Source organism: Hevea brasiliensis, chromosome 3 (assembly GCF_030052815.1).
Source record: "Hevea brasiliensis isolate MT/VB/25A 57/8 chromosome 3, ASM3005281v1, whole genome shotgun sequence".
In the NCBI taxonomy this organism is placed as follows: domain Eukaryota; kingdom Viridiplantae; phylum Streptophyta; class Magnoliopsida; order Malpighiales; family Euphorbiaceae; genus Hevea; species Hevea brasiliensis.
In genome coordinates, this window is record NC_079495.1 from 116,630,176 (window position 1) to 116,650,051 (window position 19,876).

The 19,876-nt window shown below is 34.3% G+C and overlaps 3 protein-coding genes across 5 annotated transcripts; 1 reads left to right on the forward strand and 2 right to left on the reverse strand.

Moving 5' to 3' along the window:
- The first annotated feature begins 280 nt into the window (after positions 1 to 280).
- LOC131178780 (uncharacterized) lies at positions 281 to 2,666 on the forward strand. Of its 2 annotated transcripts, XR_009147808.1 has the most exons (4): positions 301 to 864; positions 1,224 to 1,538; positions 1,927 to 2,408; positions 2,513 to 2,666. XR_009147808.1 is itself a non-coding variant. In XM_058144703.1 (3 exons), exons 2-3 carry the CDS (start codon positions 1,254 to 1,256, stop codon positions 2,329 to 2,331), a joined length of 690 nt encoding a protein of 229 aa, XP_058000686.1. In that variant the 5' UTR covers positions 281 to 864; positions 1,224 to 1,253; the 3' UTR covers positions 2,332 to 2,436. The 2 variants fall into 2 exon arrangements, 1 of the variants encoding a protein (XP_058000686.1); XM_058144703.1 differs by lacking the exon at positions 2,513 to 2,666 and having other exon boundaries at positions 281 to 864; positions 1,927 to 2,436.
- A 1,224-nt stretch (positions 2,667 to 3,890) lies between these two features.
- LOC131178781 (arginine biosynthesis bifunctional protein ArgJ, chloroplastic) lies at positions 3,891 to 15,209 on the reverse strand. Its single transcript, XM_058144704.1, has 17 exons — positions 15,010 to 15,209; positions 14,751 to 14,876; positions 14,012 to 14,135; positions 10,460 to 10,533; positions 10,295 to 10,339; positions 9,981 to 10,031; positions 9,808 to 9,876; positions 9,641 to 9,699; positions 9,410 to 9,479; positions 6,767 to 6,847; positions 6,598 to 6,684; positions 5,877 to 5,999; positions 5,307 to 5,369; positions 4,989 to 5,066; positions 4,771 to 4,916; positions 4,415 to 4,485; positions 3,891 to 4,072 (listed from the first exon to the last, which is right to left on the reverse strand). Exons 1-17 carry the CDS (start codon positions 15,067 to 15,069, stop codon positions 3,990 to 3,992), a joined length of 1,410 nt encoding a protein of 469 aa, XP_058000687.1. The 5' UTR covers positions 15,070 to 15,209; the 3' UTR covers positions 3,891 to 3,989.
- A 1,593-nt stretch (positions 15,210 to 16,802) lies between these two features.
- Positions 16,803 to 19,122, reverse strand: LOC110642867 (organelle RRM domain-containing protein 2, mitochondrial). Of its 2 annotated transcripts, none has more exons than XM_021795050.2 (3): positions 18,885 to 19,122; positions 17,298 to 17,399; positions 16,803 to 17,208 (listed from the first exon to the last, which is right to left on the reverse strand). In XM_021795050.2, exons 1-3 carry the CDS (start codon positions 19,003 to 19,005, stop codon positions 16,979 to 16,981), a joined length of 453 nt encoding a protein of 150 aa, XP_021650742.2. In that variant the 5' UTR covers positions 19,006 to 19,122; the 3' UTR covers positions 16,803 to 16,978. The 2 variants fall into 2 exon arrangements, with proteins under 2 accessions (XP_021650742.2, XP_058000688.1); XM_058144705.1 differs by having other exon boundaries at positions 17,298 to 17,366; positions 18,885 to 19,115.
- Positions 19,123 to 19,876: the final 754 nt, after the last annotated feature.

Here is a 19,876-nt window from a genome sequence, read left to right on the forward strand (position 1 = left end):
TGGACTCGTAATAAGGACTAGGGATTTTGGAGAGATCCATAAAATATGAACCAGAGATCGAAGCCCAACCCGCGCCGAATAAATATCTATTATATATATATATATATATATATATATATATATATTTTTTTTTTTTTTTTAAATTAAAAAATATCTATTATATTTAAACATTAGAATTGGATTGAATAAGAAGGAAGAGGGGGAAAGTTTGATAGAAACGTGGACGATCCTGATTCAATCTCAGAAATCGCCATATGACTCGCCCTTGGATCCATCGACTGTCCTCCTATTTTTGTGCGTCTTTCTATTTTCTCTCTCTTACCCTCATCCAAAACCCCTCTCTCCCTCAATTCCCGATCTCTAGTTCTATGGATTCTCTCTGATGATCTCTCACCGATCTTCTTTTTCGCTTTTCTAAATTGTCTTTCATGCGTTTGATGATCCAAGCAAGAGGTCGACGAAGAGCTGGTTTTGAGTGAGCGCAGAGTTTTAAGGAGGGAAAGAAAGGTGGCTCTTTCGAAGAGCAGAGGGAGATAATGCCTTCGATACCCATACAGCTACAGCTCCGTTTGCTTCCATCTTTGGCTCTCTTTCATGGTGGATTGTGTTATCATCGTTTGAAACAGCTTGAAAAGCGTGACCGGCGTGGTAATCTTAGTTAACATTAGGAACTTTTTCTTCCTATTTCTCTTCTATATTCGCTTCTAGTTCTTTCTCTTTTCGTTCCTTTTGGGTTCTTGCTTTCTGGGTTTCTGCAATTAGTTGTTATTTTCGTGAAAATCGGGTTCGAGAAATCGGAGATAGAGAGATCATTTGAAGGATTTGGTTGGACTTGATAAGAGCTATTCAGAGACAGCATAAGAGGTACTGTTTTGATGGGTTTATCTGTGTATCTTGTTCATATGCTATGAAACTTCACTTTAATTGTGTGCGTTTGATGGGTTTAATTTGATGAATATATGGGATTGCGTGTAATGTGGACAATTTTCCGTTTGATCGTTATTTTTTCAGCTCAGTAATATAATATCTTTTGATCTGTTATCTATTGAGGATATTGATTGAGACTATCAGCAGTTCAATCACGCATTTGAGAGCAATGTATGGTTTTATTTTGAAGGCTTTCAATTGTTTATATACTTGACGTGTATCCGTTTCCATGCTAATAAGAATTTATTTGTGGCGTGTGTTTGAGGTTTTCATAGAGTGCTTTCTTGTTTTTGCAGTTACCTATTTCTTGTTTGGTGGTGTTATTGATGGAAGTTATCTGTAATCGATGTGTGGATGGTGGTGGTGTTCTGGTAGACGAAATCCAAAGCAATTTAAGCAAGTTTGGGCATTTAGGGGATGTTCAAGAAACAGATGCATCTGATGGAGACTGTACCAGTGGTGCAGAGGGATTCCAAGAGCTTGAGCCATTTGGGCATGAACCCGTTAAAAATTCTCTAGAAAAGGCTGTAGCATTGCCATCTGAAGATGATGAACCTGAAACAGCATTGCGGCTGCTGTTCTCTGGGGAGCCCATAAGGCCTGCATTGCCAGTAAGCTTTTTGTTCATTCTACTGTTGCATATTTAATGTGGATCGGGCATCTTTTGAATCAAGGAGTACCATTCTCGTTTGTATTATTTGATGGAATTGGATTCTTGAGATGGACAGAGAGGGAAGGAGGACGCAGTGGTGTGATGGTGGTGGTTTTGGAGGGGGAAAAGCACTAAGGTGGTGCTGGAATTTTCATTTGAATCCCAGTGGGTGTGATCTGTTAATGCCACTGGCCATTTTACGGAACCACATTTAATTGATTGATTTGCACTGCAAGGGTCATATAATTAGATATTAGTTTGCATTGGACAAATAGTAGCTCTACGATTGTTTAATTTGCCAGAGCTTTCTGTTGACAAAGTTAACTTGATCTTTTCTTTCTTTGCAGCTTGTGTCTGCCATGAAAGGTAGTCGAGAAAAACTGGGAACATCCCCAAGAAAGCTGTCTGTGACTTGGGCTCCTGATGTGTATGATCCTATTCCTAATTCAGTATCACACTCTGTTACAAGCAAGCAGAGGAAGTCTAGGAAAGATAAAGGCAAAAATAGCAACAATAACCACAAGAAAAATGGAAAGAAGGGCCAGAAAGGCAACTCAAAAGGAGGAGGTGGTAAAGACAAGAAGCAATTGCGCAAAACTGGTGGTAGGTCTGATAAGTGTTATAAAACACTGAACACTTGTGATGCCCCAGACCTTGATGAATTTGATGTTGGAAGCCCAGACTACTGTGGAAGTAGCTTCCTGAAAAAATCCCCCACAACGTTTCACTACCCTGTTGCAGAGGCGTTGTGAAATCACATCTTCATTCTACATCCTGGTGTTATGTAAATAAATAAATGTAGCTATGAAGCTTATGACTGGAAGATGTGGTACCTATCTTGCCAGTGTTTTTGTTGATACTATAACTATATCAACTTATATTATATTTTTGGTGCTTGTTTAATTTTTCTTTTTTGGACAACGGCACTAATAGCTTGTTTGGATCGGATGGAAGTAAAATATCAGAGGAATCAAAGCAAGGAAAAATACTCAGAGAGAAGGAAGGAAAGTCTTATATTCTATTCGGGCCATTCTCTGCCGTTTAAGGTAACCAAAAAAATAAAATTACATTTTTAACCTTGGTTCTCTTTATTGGAATTTTGGGGGCGGTTCTTTTTTTCTCTAGATGCACATAAAATGTATTCTTGAAAAATCAATCAATAAACCAGATAGCATGCTTTGGGTGGCTAAAAAGTTTATTTTGATGTTTATTATATGGGTATCAATTTGGAATATTTACCAAAATTTAATTTTATTTAGATTTAATGGTGCTATGGTTGTAGGTTGTCTCTGAGGCAATTGATTTTAGATAAGGATCTCTACAATTTAATGTTAAAAAAAAAAAAAGAAAAAAAAACTTAAAAAACAAAATCAAGCGATCTCATGTTAGCATTAAAAAAAAATTGTTTATTATTATTTTTATAATTTTAATCTCTTATTAATATTATTTAAATATTTAAAAAAATTAAATTAATTTTTTATATTATTAATATTTATACTAACTTAAGATTAAATGTTAACGTTGAAGATTAAATTAATAATTATTTTATTTAAAAATTAAAAATTACATAAGTGAAAATACATTTTATCAAACACATTGTTAACTACACGAGTGGCTTCAACAATTTTGCTACTTTAGTGTGAAGGAGAGTAACCTTCCTGACAACAGATCAAGATTACCATTACAAAATTTGAGACTTGGCAATAACTAATTGGTAGCGACACAAGGAGAATATTCTTCCTGACATAAGACCAAGATTACCATTACAAAATTTGAGATTCGACAGTAATCGATAGCAATATGGAGGAATCACTCCACAAGTTAGCTATTGAAATTAGAGAGTCCAAATTCACATATATTCCACTCTAAAATCTCATACTTTCAACGTTGAGTGCAAGTTACCTTGCAATTGGCATCATAATAGGCATCATAATATTTCGCTACACTCTGCAATCCCAATCCCCATGCAAATTGACTTTGCCCTAGCTTAATTTAGTCCGGACAAGACATGGCAATCTGTCACCGACTATGCTGCACGATTGCAGCTGAGAGGCAATGGCCGACTCTACTACCATTGAAGTTAGAGAGCCTAAATCCATACATGTCCCGCACTGATTTTTTTTTTTTTTTTTAAATGCGGGCATAAGCTATTTTGCAATTGTTATCGCAACAATAACTTGCATCTCATATTTTCTTCGGGCTCGGGCTTGGTATGAGTGGGGAACTCGGGCGTGGAATTCTTAGACCACGTATATACAAATGGATGAGCTTAGCCTAACCTGGTTATGCCCAGACAAGATCAGGTACACTCTTTTATAACAAGCAATGTTATTTATTTAATCTTTTGGAATGCCCTCTGATGGGGTAAAGTTCAATTTGGTGAATGATAGCTGGGATACAGTGGATTTCTCTATGTTGTGTACTGTGCATTTATTTTGACATAATCATAACTCAAGTCACAGCCCCATGCTTGTCCACTTCCTGTTCCATCACCTGTGATGTGCAAGATAAATAAAATAAAGTAGGTTAAGTTCCGAGGATGATCATTGTCCTAGGTTTACTTATAATTATGGAAAAGTATAATGAGATACACAGACTCGGTGGGTTAACTACATCAGCTGCAGAGAATAGAACGGGATGCATTACTTCTACAATTTGTGCAGTTGCATTGACTTGCTAAATTAAATCACAATTTGAGAGTGATGACCACTTGGGTAGACAGATTATGCTTGACATTACGTTTGAGGGTTCTAGCATATTTTATGCAGCCTATAGAAAATTATAAAATTACAACTGAAATATGCTTCCACACATCAACGCATTTCAGAAGCTTACCCACAGAAATGTAGATTCCAACTGTACCGTGGGTCTCACCAGCCTTCTTGAGATAGTTACCAGCTGCAGCCCTAAGAAACACCAGTCATCAAAAATTAAATATGGTAAACGATGAAAAAATATATAAAAAGGAATTGCTAAGATAAGAGAGATGCAGAATATGTCCTAAGGAGTGTCCACCCACACACCCACCCCCAAACTAAAAAAAAAAAAATGGTACAGTATGGCGATTTGAAACCTGAAGTCCTGAACTCCCAGGTTGTTACCAGGTTGCCATGACCACTAGGCTATGCCCATGAGGGTAGTAGTATACTAGTATCCCCATTTTAATTACATTAGCCAGCAATAAGTCTCACCTATCAAATGCAAGTGGTTGCCCCTTATCCATCAGCAAAATATCCCCCAGCATAATGTGGAGGTTGTTCTGGTGGAAAGGAATCCCTGCATGGCCAGCAGCAGCAGCAATCCTTCCCCAATTTGGATCTCTGCCATACACTGCTGCCTGTCATCATAGTTGACAGTGAATTAAAGATGGCTAAACTGAAGCATCAAATGGAAGTGTTTTGATTTATACCTTGACAAGTGAAGAAGATGCCACTGAGCGTGCAATCTTTGCTGCTTTCACCTCACTTTCTGCACCAGTCACTATTACCTAACACATCAAAGTAACAATTAGACAAAATTTCCATTGTTCACATACAATGGTTTGATATTTTGCTAGATGGAAGTTGCTAGTAGTGAAATATCAACAATATTTCAGAGATCTGATTAGCTTGCTCCACTAAGACGTTTCTCATACTTGGTTTTGAATTAGTAAACATCATATCAAGTAATTTATAGTACAAATTTTGGCTCATCAAATATGAAAACACTTCTAACATAAGAAACAGACCTCAATTAGGCATGTAGCTCCTTCTCCATCCCAAGCTATTGATTTGGCAAGACCTTGCATTACCTGATAATAGAAATGTGGAAAAATTCAGAAACGTGCAACACTTTACCTAAATTAGTAGCATTATAAGGTTCTAAATAATCACAGGCCAACTTGCAAGCCTGTCAAAAAGTCTTCCAAATCTTACAAAGTTCATTTAAATACAAGTCGGTGGCAAGGAAGAGTTTAGATATGTGACACAATATAGCTGAAATAAAATTTATTTTGGGGAAGGAAGATGGACAGAATTAACATAAAGCTGAACTAGAAAGTAGGGTTACAATTGTCCAATTAAATGAAAATGGAAAAGAAAAAGGAAACATAGAAATAGGATAAGTTGGTAGACATCATATAATAGATGTTCCTGTTTGGAGAAATAACAAACTCATAACTATAGTAGTGATGCTAAATTTATAAAGTTTGTTTCAGAAGAACAAGATGCAGGATCACATTTACTTATTTATTCAACAACCAAAATATATTTTGGGACAATAGAGGAAGAATGAAATGATAAATGACAGTCAAGCTTACTGCATCAAGGCAAGCTTGAAGTTGCACTGCCTCATTGCAGTTGATAGATGATATTGGGGTTGATCCAGATAAACCACTAGCCAAAGCAATGACTGTATCGTTGGTACTAGTATCTCCATCTACCTGTGGCAAAACCAATCTGAACCAGCTAAATATCTAAGTAGAAACACAAGTGGAGACCAATCAAATGATTTGATAAAGAAAAACAATGCATTCCTACAGGCAAGAATCTCTCTCAAGTCTTAACATAGAGCAATGCGATTCATATGCAAAGGGTATGCATGTGAAATAAATATTTGTTCATATGGAAGGATAGTAAATTTAAGCATCACTGCAGCATTGGGGGAAGCGCAAATGCAGGATTGCACTCTACAAAAGCAAAGGAGTTTCAGGATAACCCATGTAAAAGAGAACTGTGCAGAATAGAGGGAGAATGTTAATTTTATGTAGTTTGGCAATGTCAAAATTCATAGCTCAACTAAATTTATAAAGCCATTGTCATCAGAGCTAAACCCATTGGAACTTTTAAGTGGCACAACACAACAAATTACTGTAACCATTTAAATGGCAAAATTCTCAAGTAAAGCAACACTTGCCATTGTGATATTCCACTATTTATCCTTCAAGCACAAGAATGGCAGCACTTCACTACAATGCCAATTTATTGAAACCAGCAGTAGGCCTTTAGAACACATGAAATAGAAGCAATAATATAACATACTGTTATTTGGTTGAAACTCCGGTTAACAGCAATTTGTACCATCTTCCTCCAAACATCACTTTTGACAAGTGCATCAGTGGTTATTACCTGAAACAATAGAACTCTTAAAGAATGGGATGAAAATATGTGCTACTGTGGAAAAATCAAGATAGATGCAGAAGAGATGTACACCAAGCATGGTGGCCATATTAGGGTGGATCATCCCAGAACCTTTGGCCATTCCTCCAACTCGTATGTTTGTCCCTCCAACCTGATGCATTCAATAAACTGTAAAAGGACCTATCGTTTGCAGTGAATTTCAAATAAAAGCTCCAAATGTGAGGATGAGAGATACAAGTTCTTGAGAGTGGCATAACACAACACTGTCATCCTAGCACAACAATAAATTTAACGGAAAAGATTCTAACTTGAGCACCAAGGAACACTTTGTAGCAATAAAAAGCAATTGACATAACTAATGAACTACAATAAACATCATCAAAATTGACACTCCTAAGTACTAACTACTAAGTCCTGTTGAAAGACTTCTCCACTCTTTTGAGCTGGCACAAGGTGCATATTGATATTCAAGAATCTTCGTGGATGATTCATTGTACATGTAAAGCCCCATTTTTAACTAGGAAACAGAATGAGAAAGCCGCTAGCATATCATGCACATCAAATTCAAGCTACTAGTGATGTAGAACAAAATAAAAAATCAAAGCAAAGAAAAATAAAGAACTAGGAGAAATCTATGACCAATCCTTGGAAAAAGAGAACCAATTCTCAATAATTTTATTTAATCTCAATAATAATCCAAATCCAAAGCTATTGAATAATAACAATTAGCTCTATTTATAGAGCTTACAACCCTAATCAAATTAAGAATAGAAATCCTAATTTAACTCTAATTAGGAATACAAAATAAGATAAATTAGAAAATAATAAACCGCATAATAATAATAAAATTTTTAAACAATAAAAACTCTTTAAATTTCCTAATTCTATAATAATTAAAATTTCTAAATAAAATTCTAAACTTCCTATTCTACATTATTCTCCCCTAATTGGAAAAAACTCAACCTCAAGTCTTAAAGTGCGAGAGAATCAAAATCTGCATCAGGAGAACAATCAACTCTTCATTCTTGTATGGTAGCGACAAGCTTGAAATCAAGCACTTCATGCTTTCCTTTGCATCTCTTAAAGGATCTGGACAAATAAAATGAAGCTTATTAACCGTTGAAAGGCTCTTCAAATCATTAGGAATAACTTGATTTTCTTCAATCTCCGTTAAAGTTTCCATGGCTTGAATAGCCTCATCAATTTCTTGCTCTAGAATAGGCTCTTCAACAGGCATATGTTTAATACTCAAATCTTCAAATTCTTCAATTTTAGATTCTTCAAGTTGTTCCTTTTCAATTTCACCTTCAACCTCAAGTTGCTTTTCAAATTCAAGCTTGTCTTGTTGTTGCCTTGCTTTTTCAAGACTTTTTGCTTTTATATTTTCAATACTTTTTATTGTGTCCAACTGTTCTCTCAATTGAAACACTTGCGCTTTCTTCCATGCTTCAAATCGTTCAACTTCTTTATCCTTAACTTGTTGATGAGCCTTTTGACCATGATACTCATTGTTATATTCTTCAAGTGCTTTCTCACTATATTGTAATATTATTTGTATATCTTGATACTCATCAAATAAACTATAAGAAGCATAATTAGGACCACCATGTAAATCTATCAAATAAGATATTTCATCAAGTTGTTCATAATAGTTATCGATTTCAGCTTGTATTCTTTGAATTGTATCCCATAATTCATCTGATTGTACCTTAAAATCAATAATTTCATTATGTAGTCCTTCTTTAGCGGTCCACCACATGGTATTCAAATTAAAGAAGCATACCTCATCCAAGAAAACTTCAACTTCTCCTTTTAGTTTTGGTACAATTTGCTATTAGAGAGTGATGCGGAAGGCAAAGGAAAGCAACAGAGAGAATGGAATCCCGTGCAACACAACTCAGAGTAAGCTGCGAGAAATTTACTTCAAGTTTTGGCGGGTTCAAGAGTTGGATCTAACCCAACCTGAAAGGAATTGGTGCTAGGGGTAGCAGACGGCACTTTCGACAACAGGGATGGATAGATTGACGGCCAGATAAGGGCTAGGGAGTCAGATGACCAGAAAATTTGTTTCTGGCTTTTGGATTTTTTTATTTTAATAATAAACAGTAAATTAGGCAGTATATATTTTGAAGGCTGAATGAAAATTTTGACAGGAAAAATGAAGGAAATTTTGAAAGAGGTTAAAACACAGGTTGAAAGGTTTTTTAAAGTTTGTAAAAGCTATTAAAATTTGGATTGAATTTAGGCTCTGATATCAAAATTGATGTAGAACAAAAGAAAAAAATCAAAGCAAAGAAAAATAAAGACTAGGAGAAATCTATGACCAATCCTTGGAAAAAGAGAACTAATTCTCAATAATTTTATTTAATCTCAATAATAATCCAAATCCAAAGCTATTGAATAATAAAACTTAGCTCTATTTATAGAGCTTACAACCCTAATCAAATTAGGAATAGAAATCCTAATTTAACTCTAATTAGGAATACTAAATAAGCTAAATTAGAAAATAATAGACCTAATAACAATAAAATTTCTAAACAATAAAAACTCTTTAAATTTCCTACTTCTATAATAATTAAAATTCCTAAATAAAATTCTAAACTTCCTATTCTGCATTAACTAGCCACATGGATTCTTCATATAAAACTATTGAATTATAAATACAAGATGATAGCAATGCACAGCATGCAGGTTTCCAATTAAATTTCCATACTTGGGACTCAATTGCCACACTCTTGCTCACAAGGTCGGTAGTTGTAATCGCCACTGCAGCAGAAAGTGCCCTGCACATCCACTAGAAATATCACAAAAATGACAAATCATGGAGGCTATTTGGAGCCACATTATATTACTTGAATGAAAAGCAAATATAGTTAGTTCCTAGCAAATAAGGAACAAGAACTTACTAAATTGCTAAGTTAAACAATAGAAACATGATTATTACCCGTCAATCGATGATGTGAGAGAATTAACTAATCTTGGAACTGCATTTAGAAGTGCTTCCTGCAAAAGCCATCATTAAATGAGAATATGCTTCAGGGTACAGTGCATAAATAGAACCAACATAACAAGTTAGGAGATCTATGACACAAAAGGACCATGCTTCTTTACCTTTTTTATTCGTTGACCAATTACACCTGTGGATTCAATCAAAACCTCCTCTCGCTTCACTTTAAGCATCTGGAACAACGAAAAATACATGATAAAAGTTGAATAAAATTCACACAACATATATTTTCAATGAGGTTGAGAATTGAGATGTTCAACTCATAACACTTGCATACCATAGCCAGGGTGTCAGCACATTCTAGCACATCCTGGTAACCCGCATCACCCTGTATATCATTGGAAGGCATCTTAGCCACAAAAGATTCAGTTCAGTTCCACTCTCACATTAAGTACAATTTAATAGGTTGAGTAAAGGAATTTCAAGTTTTAGACAGATACTCCAGATAGGAAAAATAAAGAAATTTATTGTTATCCAACTTCACTTAGATATATATATATATATATATATATATATATATATATATATATATATATATATATAATGTTGCAATACAAAAAGAATTGCATTAGAACAATTTGAAAAGCTTACTGTTGCTGCATTTGCTTGACCAGCATTTATTAATACTGCACGTGCCTGATGCAGAATTGAGCCATCAGAGTATTATCTCTATAAAACAATTTACACGGTGATTTATTTGATTATTGATAGACTAATGATTGCATAAAAACATTGTAGATTAATATTCTGACATACCACTTTGGAAATATCTAATGCTTTTTTACAATACAAGACAGGTGCAGCAGCAACCATGTTTGTAGTGAATGCCCCTGAAAATAGAGAATGTGGAATATTAAAGAGGATGAAACATCATCAACAACTTAATTCATTTGTTATTAGTTAATAAAAGAATTATACTACCTCAGTACAACTCAACTCAACTCAACTAAGCCTTTATCCCAAAAATTTGGGGTCGGCTATATGGATTCGCTTTTTACACTCTGAACGATTTTGGGTTAAATCCTCAGAAATGTGTAATGCTTCTAAGTCATGCTGTACTACTCTCCTCCAAGTCAATTTAGGTCTACCCCTTTTTTTCTTTCTATCCTCTAGCCTAATGTGCTCTACTTGTCTAACTGGAGCCTCCGTATGTCTACGCTTCACATGACCAAACCACCTCAATCTCCCTTCTCTCAACTTATCTTCAATTGGCACCACTCCTATCTTTTCTCTAATACTTTCATTACGGACTTTATCTAGTCTAGTATGGCCACTCATCCACCTTAACATTCTCATCTCTGCAACTCTTATCTTAGATGCATACGACTCTTTCAGTGCCCAACACTCACTACCATATAGCATAGCCGGTCGTATGGTCATGCGGTAAAATTTTCCTTTTAATTTATTGGGAATCTTACGATCACATAAAACCCCGTGGCACGTCTCCACTTCAACCATCCGGCTTTAATCCTATGACTAACATCCTCCTCACATCCCCCATCTACTTGAAGGACTGAGCCTAGATATTTAAAGTGATTACTTTGGGACAGTGCCACTCCATTCAAACTAACTCCTTCCCTATCACCAGTTTGGCCTTCACTGAACTTGCAATGCATGTATTCTGTCTTCGTTCTACTTAACTTAAAACCCTTTGACTGTAGAGTACTTCTCCAAAGTTCTAGCTTCCTATTGACTCCTTCTCGTGTCTCATCTATCGAACAATATCATCCGCAAACATCATGCACCAAGGAATACTCTCTTGTATATGTTTCAGTTCATCTAAAACTAATGTAAAAAGGTAAGGGCTTATGGCTGATCCTTGGTGTAATCCAATTGAGATCGGAAAATCTCTTGTGTCCCCTCCCACTGTGCGCACAATAGTAGTTGCTCCTTCATACATATCTTTCAATACTTGTATATACCTAATAGATACCCTCTTTTGTTCTAACGTATTCCATAAGACCTCTCTTGGAACACTATCATAAGCCTTCTCCAAATCAATAAAAACCATGTGTAGATCTTTCTTCCCATCTCTATATTTCTCCATCAAGCTTCTAATGAGAAAGATCGCTTCCATAGTTGAGGGACCAGGCCTGACACCGAATTGATTGAGAGAGATGGAAGTATCATGGCGTAGTCGATGCTCCACAACTCTCTCCCACAACTTCATAGTATGGCTCATGAGTTTAATTCCCCTATAGTTTGAGCAACTCTGTATGTCTCCCTTATTTTTAAAAATAGGTACTAAAATACTCTTCCTCCATTCATCAGGCATTTTCTTTGAGTTTAGAATCTTATTAAATAATTTAGTTAACCATGCCACTCCCATATCTCCCAAATACTTCCACACTTCAATTGGTATTTCATCGGGTCCACAGGCTTTACCTACTTTCATTCTCTTAAGTGCTTCCTTTACTTCTAAAGATCTAATCCTTCTAGTATAATTTACATTCTTTTCTATTGTTCTATAATCTATATTCACGCTATTTCCATTTTGACTATTATTAAAGAGATCATTAAAATAATTTCTCCATCTTTCTTTAATGTCCTCATCTTTCACCAACACTTTTCCTTCTTTATCCTTAATGCACCTAACTTGATTGAGATCTTGACATTTCCTTTCTCTACTCCTTGCTAATCTATAAATATCTTTCTCCTTCTTTAGTTCCAAGTTTCTCATATAACTTTTCAAAGGCACTGCTCTTGCTTGGCTAAGCCTTTTTGCCTCTTTCTTTGCTATCTTGTCTTGTTCATATGCCTCATTATTATCACATTTAGGTAATTTCTTATACCATTCCCTTTTCTCTTCACGCCTTTTGTACTTCCTCATTCCACCACCATCTCTCTTTTGAGGGTGGTCCATGTCCTTAGACTCACCAAGTACTTTTCTAGCAACATCTCTAATTTTAGATGCAATCTGTGTCCACATATCATTGGCCTCCATATCTAGCTTCCATACTTGGACTCAAGAAGCTCATTTTTGAACTTCACTTGCTTTACTCCTTTGAACTCCCACCACTTTGTTCGAGCTACACTATTTCTTCTGACCTTACTTGAATTATTCCTAAACTTGACATCCAAGACCACCAACCTATGTTGACTTGTTAAAGCCTCTCCTGGAATGACCTTGCAATCCTTGCATAGAGCTCTATTTGTCTTTCTGGTTAAGAGAAAGTCGATTTGGCTTTTATGTTGCCCACTTTTGAAAGTCACTAAATGTGACTCTCTTTTTATAAAGTAGGTATTTGCTAGTATTAGGTCGTATGCCATAGCAAAATCCAGGATGCTTTTTCCCTCCTCATTTCGACTGCCAAAACCAAAACCTCCATGAACATTCTCATAACCTTGCCTATCACTTCCTACATGTCCATTCAAATCTCCACCAATGAAAACATTCTCTTCATTCGGTATGCTTTGCATTAAATCATCCATATCTTCCCAAAACCATTGTTTACTCTCCTTTGTCTAGTCCTATTTGTGGGGCATAAGCACTAACTATATTTATTGTTTCTCCGTCTAGTACTAGCTTTACTAGTATAATTCTATCTCCTACTCTTTTCACATGACTACTCTGCGTCTTTCAATGTCTGTCTATGATTATACCCACTCCGTTCTTGTTTCTCTCCTTTCCAGTATACCACAATTTGTATCATGAATTATCCACTTCCTTACTTTTCTCTCCTACCCATTTAGTCTCCTGAATGCAAGCAATATTCACCCTTCTCATTTCCAAGGTATCCACAAGCTCCATTAATTTTCCTGTAAGTGATCCAACATTCCAAGTACCAACCCTGATCCCCCTCCTATCCTGCTCCTTCCTAATTGGTCTCCTTCTATGATATCTTCTATTATTTTCTATGTCTATCTTGTGTTCTGTTCCACTATTTGTTCTATTATCTGTCTTATGGACTAACTTCTTTACCCACACCCGTCCATGATGTGGGAACCCTTGCTCACTTAACACCACACCCGGGCGCCGGCATGGCGCGTCGCTTTCGGTGAACGCCCTACACCCTTGCATATTTATCACTACACCTGGGCTCCGATGTAGCGCGTCGTTAGTAGAGGACGCCCCAACGTTTATATCATTTGAATCCATATCATAGGGTGTGACGAAATTTTTACGCTGGTTGTCACCTACCGCAACCCTCCTCCTTTATCCGGGCTTGGATTGCTACTACCTCAGTAATTCATCTAAAACATGCAGTTCAAAAAACTTACCCAGATAGGTGATAATTGGATTGCTGGATGCCAAATCTAAGATCACTACAAGCAAAGACAATAAAATGCACCAAAATGAAAGCTAACCTGCAGCTGTGGCATCGATGTCACAAGTGACAAGTGCAAGATCAGGTTTCTCTCCCTTGGCACGTAATCCACCATAGATGCCTGCAGCTTTGAATCCCTTTGCAGCAGTAATTCCCCCAGGAATCTATATTTACAGTCCTAAAACTGAATTATGAAAGCTGAAAGTATAAATAAAAATAATACTTATATAAGAATAAAAAAGTAAGCATATTCCTTGAGCTTTCGTCCAATATTAGCAAGGAATTTACCCATAAATTATGGAGTCGATGCAATATTGTAGCAATAAATCAATTTTATCGACTCTCTTTTAAACAATGATTCTTTACATGTAAGGAATAAAGTAATCAAATCTTGAGTGCATGCACTAAAAGAAGTCGACTCCCTTGTTAAGCTCAAAATGAGCTCAAAAAACATGTAAAATAATGAAAACAAAAAAGCATTTCGAGTTCAAGTACCACTTATACACCAAACCATTATTATTTAATAATAATAATAATAATAATAATAATAATAATAATAATAATAATAATAATAATAATAACACAAACAAATCACAAAAGGATTTAAAAACTTATTAGAAAATAAGAGAGGAGCTTCATAAGACACAAACAATGTAGAAATTTTAGCTCAAAATGAGTTCAAACATGTAAAAGAAGAATCTATTGTTTCTTTATTACGAAAGAAGCTTATAGTAGCCCTTTATGCCAATGAAATGAATCTAAGAACAATAATGGGTCACCTCCTTCCATGGCCCTTCTGGGATAAAAATGGGAGCTGCTGGGATATAATTGGACGGCTCGTTCACACTTGAAGCAACCGCAAATACTTTAAAATCCCTCTTAGTCAAACTAAAGGGGCTCAAAATCTGCAAAAATCACAATTCGAAAAAGAGAGGCATGAATTTCTACAAAATCAGCGTTAAGAAAAAAAAAAAAAAGAAGAATCTTTAACTACTCGATTATTTTAAGAACCAAGCAAATGGAGAGTAACCCACCGACCTTAGAAGTGTGTAGTTCAGGGAGTTTAATGGAAACATAGTGAAGAGTACAGGAATTCATGCTTTGGTAGAGTGGGCGTGAGCTGATCTCTGGAAATTAGCGGAGTAGCAGTGAGTGGGTAGTGTAGTGAATAGACAGTAGGGTTTTGGGTTTTTAAAAAGGTGGACTCAATTCTACGCTATGCTGGTGAAATGGAACACGGTTCCGATTCCCTCTGAAATGGATTTTGATTTTTCACCTGCAAAAATTAAAGTAATACAGAGGATAAATTATACCATTAGTCCCTCAATTTTAAGTATAGTATCATGTCAGTCTCCCAACTTCATTTTATTAAAAAAAAATAATCCCTCAATCTTAAATTTAGCTTACTAAACAAAATCTAAATGTCTTTTATGGTTAATTAGTTTCATATAAAATATAATTATAAAAAATATAATAATTTAATATAAATTTACAACTTATTTTATCAATTTTTTCATAAAATAGTTCTTTTTTATAAAATAATTGATTATGAAAACTTTATTAATTTAATAGAAAAAAATTAAAATTTCTTTACATAAAAAATATATGATATTTATTAAAAAATTTAATAATAATATTTAATAAACCCTAAACATATTCTTATAAATTTTTAATAAAATTTACTATATATAATTAAATTTGTTAATTTTTTTTTAAAAAAAATATGTATTTTTTACATGAATTTTTTTTTTTCATTAAATTAACAAAATTTTCGTAATTAATTATTTTATAAAAAAATATTTTACAAAAAATCTGATAAAATAAATTATAAATTTATATTAAATTATCTTATTTTTTATGAAATCAAATGATTATATAAAAAAAAAAAAATCTCTGTAGCCAGGATTCGGCAACTCCTCCAACGAAACACACACGTGGAGACCTACATAGCACTAAAAAATTAAAAAAAAATAATAATAAAACCCACACGGATTCAATCTATGATAAGTGGAGTGAGTAGAGAGAAGAATTTAATTTATCAAGCTTTGTTAGTGGCACTAAAAAATTATCAATAGTTTGAATTGAACATAATTAAATTGAAATGTTTCAATTTGATTTAATTTTAATTTGATTTAATTTAATTCGAAATTTTAATAATGTTGATTTATTTTTTTATTTTTTATTTTTTAAATTAAATAAAATTTTATTTTTTTTATTTCTTAAATCAAATTAAATTGACCGATGTCCTCAACCAATATTGTGTTGAACTGAAATCGATCACTGTTTTATTTATATATACTTTTTCTCCTTTTCTTTTCTTTGCTCTTCTTTTCCTTTCAGTGCCTTGATCCAATCTCCATTACAGCGCCTGCACAGGTCAATTGACTTCACTTTCATCTTCTCTCACCTTTATAATGTCAGAATTTATGAAATTTAATGATCAAATTGTTTGATTTCAAAACTGGGGGAAAAATGATAGTGTATCACACCAAACAAGTCTAGAAGATTCCTTGGAATTAATCTAAACATGTTCTTACTAGAAGGATTAGACTAAATTGGTGTGCAATTACCAGTTACCACCAGCAATTCCTTGCATTGCTTAAGGAACACATCATAACAATTTTCCTTGTTTAAGTTAAAAATCGGCAAGCGAGTCGCTGCAAGTTTGGATTCATGTCTCGCAGGGTCATCTTGAGGACCAATATCAACTAGTTAGAAAGGGATACATCAGTAAACCCTTCTAAGGCATTCTATTTATGAAGAAATCTTAATAGCAGGCAAAAGAAGTTCAATGCCCCATGAATGGAGGTTCAACCAAAACAAATACAGGATCGCACAATAAGGAAGCTAAAACAAATCAACAGAAAAGGTTAATAAGTTATGCTTGTCTGTAATAAATCACTCAACATGTTCCTCAACTTAAATTGTAAATTGTATTCTTGACTAATCTCGTGCATAGCTTTCGAGCAACTCTTCCACTACAATGAAATCAAAACTTCCAATGCAATCACCCACACCATCCAATGGTCTTATTTATTTTGAAACCAGTTTCAGAAGGCTCTGGTGCTGGTGGAGGTCTCTGCTCTCTTGGCTTGGCAGGGTCTACAAAAATTACCCATCCATCCAAAAATTTGGCATTCATCCCCTCTCTGGCCTTCTCTGCTTCATCTATTGTTGTATATGTGACAAAACCAAACCCCTTTGATCTTCTAGAGACCCTGTCCACTGCGACTTTTGCTGGAGAACCAAAAGGAAGGACTTCGGGTATGAGAAACACCAGATAAACATACTATGGGAAAACATTAACTATAAAATATTGCATTTACCTTCAACAAGCTGTCCAAAGGGAGAAAATGCCTCTTTAAGCTTCTCATCTGTTGTTAGTCTTGAAAGGCCTACTTGTTTACACCATAAAGAAGAGCCAGTAACTTTTCAAAAGAGTGCATGTATTTCATGTTTCATTTAATCTCATCGACACATGGTTAAAATTTGAAAAAAAATGCAGGACTTCCACAAAGCTTCAAATAACTAGATCTGTAGATCATACATAAGAAATGACATACTACTGGCATCTTCTTCTTTAAATACACTCCAAACTTTTAAAGGGAAGACGGTCATATGGAGTAAAACTCTTGATCTCTTTTACTCTGAAACAAGCACTCGATCATTGGACTACTAGCCCAATGCCATCAAAATTCCATACTTGACCGTTTGACTACTAGCCCAATGCCATCAAAATTCCATGTGCATAAAAACAAGGTTGTACACAAATATGTCTAAATAACTACCAGTGCACTTTTCCACTCGGCACAAGATTGATCATTCTAACCCTTGATTGGAAAACTGGCATCATAATGATAATTAAAATATCTGGAGAAAGGACTTAGGAACTTAAAAGTGTTTTAAATTGTTTCTCATTTTTTTAACATAAGCACTGATCTTTTCCATATAGAGTTATCAACATTAACAATCTAGACAAGAATATTCTTGCATTAGAGAACAAGAGTAGTTCACTGAAACATTCGCTAATTTTAAGGAGGTAAAGAAACATACCAAAATCTAATGAAGTACATACTAATTCTAGCAGGCAAACAGCATAGCCACTCCTTTCATTTCCATTTCTTGGTAAACAAATTCCATTATACGTATTCATATTGCCATCTATCCTAGTATCATGTGCAAAAGAAAATATAATCCCCAAGTAAAGGGGCTTTGAACCATGTAAAAGGCACTGGTAAAATTAGGCTAGGGGATTAGCAGCCAAAAGGGCTTCAAGTGAGTAGAATTCTAGTTCTACTATTTCTACTTTAAAGCTAAGCACCAACGCACTTTTTAATACATCTTCCATGACAATAAGCACTAGGTACTCACAAAAATGCACAAACAGACATCTAGATCTTACAAATATTCATTCTTCACTCAACTGATAGTTGCATCTAGGTTTATCTTCAGCCGCCTAGACAATCTCCTGCCAAACTAACCCACATAAAAGCGAAGCCACAATGAAAGACATTTGGGCAACTTCTAGATAAGTGTAACAAATGCTACAAGAAATCACTGGATATTCAAAAAATGATTGATTTTCAGTTTGCCATCTCTTTAAGCAGAGGAAGATTCACAGCCCTATACTACTATGAATTCATGGGTAGGCATCTATTTGGTTGAATTATGGATTCTTAATTCCATCCCCATTTTGAGCTGGAGAAAACTCAAAATGCAAAATTTCACCATAAAATACCATGTCTGGTCTAAGGATAATGCATCATTACCCACAAAACCTCAACTACATAAACCCACAACATTCAATATCTACCATATAGCAAGAAAAATCAGTACAATTCCCAAAATAAAGAAAAATAAATAAATTAAATTAAATTCCAAAAACAGAAGGAGAAAGAGGGAAAGGGACGTACCACTGACGAAAAGCTTTGGAGAAGTGAGAGTTGAGTAGAGACGAGAAGAGAAGAGCTGCGGTTGGAGAGTAGGAGAAGCTGAGCCTGAGAGAAAGCGTCGAATTGTTGAAGCGAACGCCATCTTCCAGTTCCAAATTCTAAAGATCGATGGCTTTGAGAAATGAAATTAATCTCAGAGGCTTACGTGCTATTAGGGCTTTCCAAAACCCTTCCTTTGTGTATGGCTTTAACGTTTGTTAGAATCTTCTCGAATTTCGCATCGTTTTTATTTAATTTTCTTTCAAATTTGTTTTAAAACAAATAATTTTAATTGCTATATTATCATAAGTAAAAAATATATTAGAATATAATTGTTTATGAACTAAATTATGATTAAATTAACTTAACCTTTAAATACAAAAAATTATAAATAATTCATGTCTTTTATAAACAATTCTAGTATATAGTTATTATTTATTTATTTATTTTTAATTATAATTCAAACTTCACTCCTCAATTAATTTGACTTTTAAAATTTAAATAATAAAAAATTATTCTTATAAAATTAATTACCATTCAAATTTCTCTGTTAATTAATTTAATCTGAATTATTTTAACTTATTTTACAAGGAGTTTCTTCAATTTTAATTTGGACATAATCATGGCTAACTAATTAATTTGTAGCATAATAATAAAAAAAAATTCATATTTCATTCTTTTCATATATAAAAAATTATCAAATTATGCCCCTTATATTATCTACATTAGCTATGAGTAAAGCACGAGTAACCCAAACTAATTGTGATTATGTAAACTTATGAGTAATTTATATATATATATATTTGTTTAAAAATATCATAATATCATATACTAAATCATGAATTTTAAAACCATATTTGAAATATGTTCTGCTTACAAAAAAATTTTCAGATATGTTGACAACATTTTAAATTAATTAGTAAATATTTTCATTATCCATTTAATTTATATGATCTCAATTCTCAAATTTGATT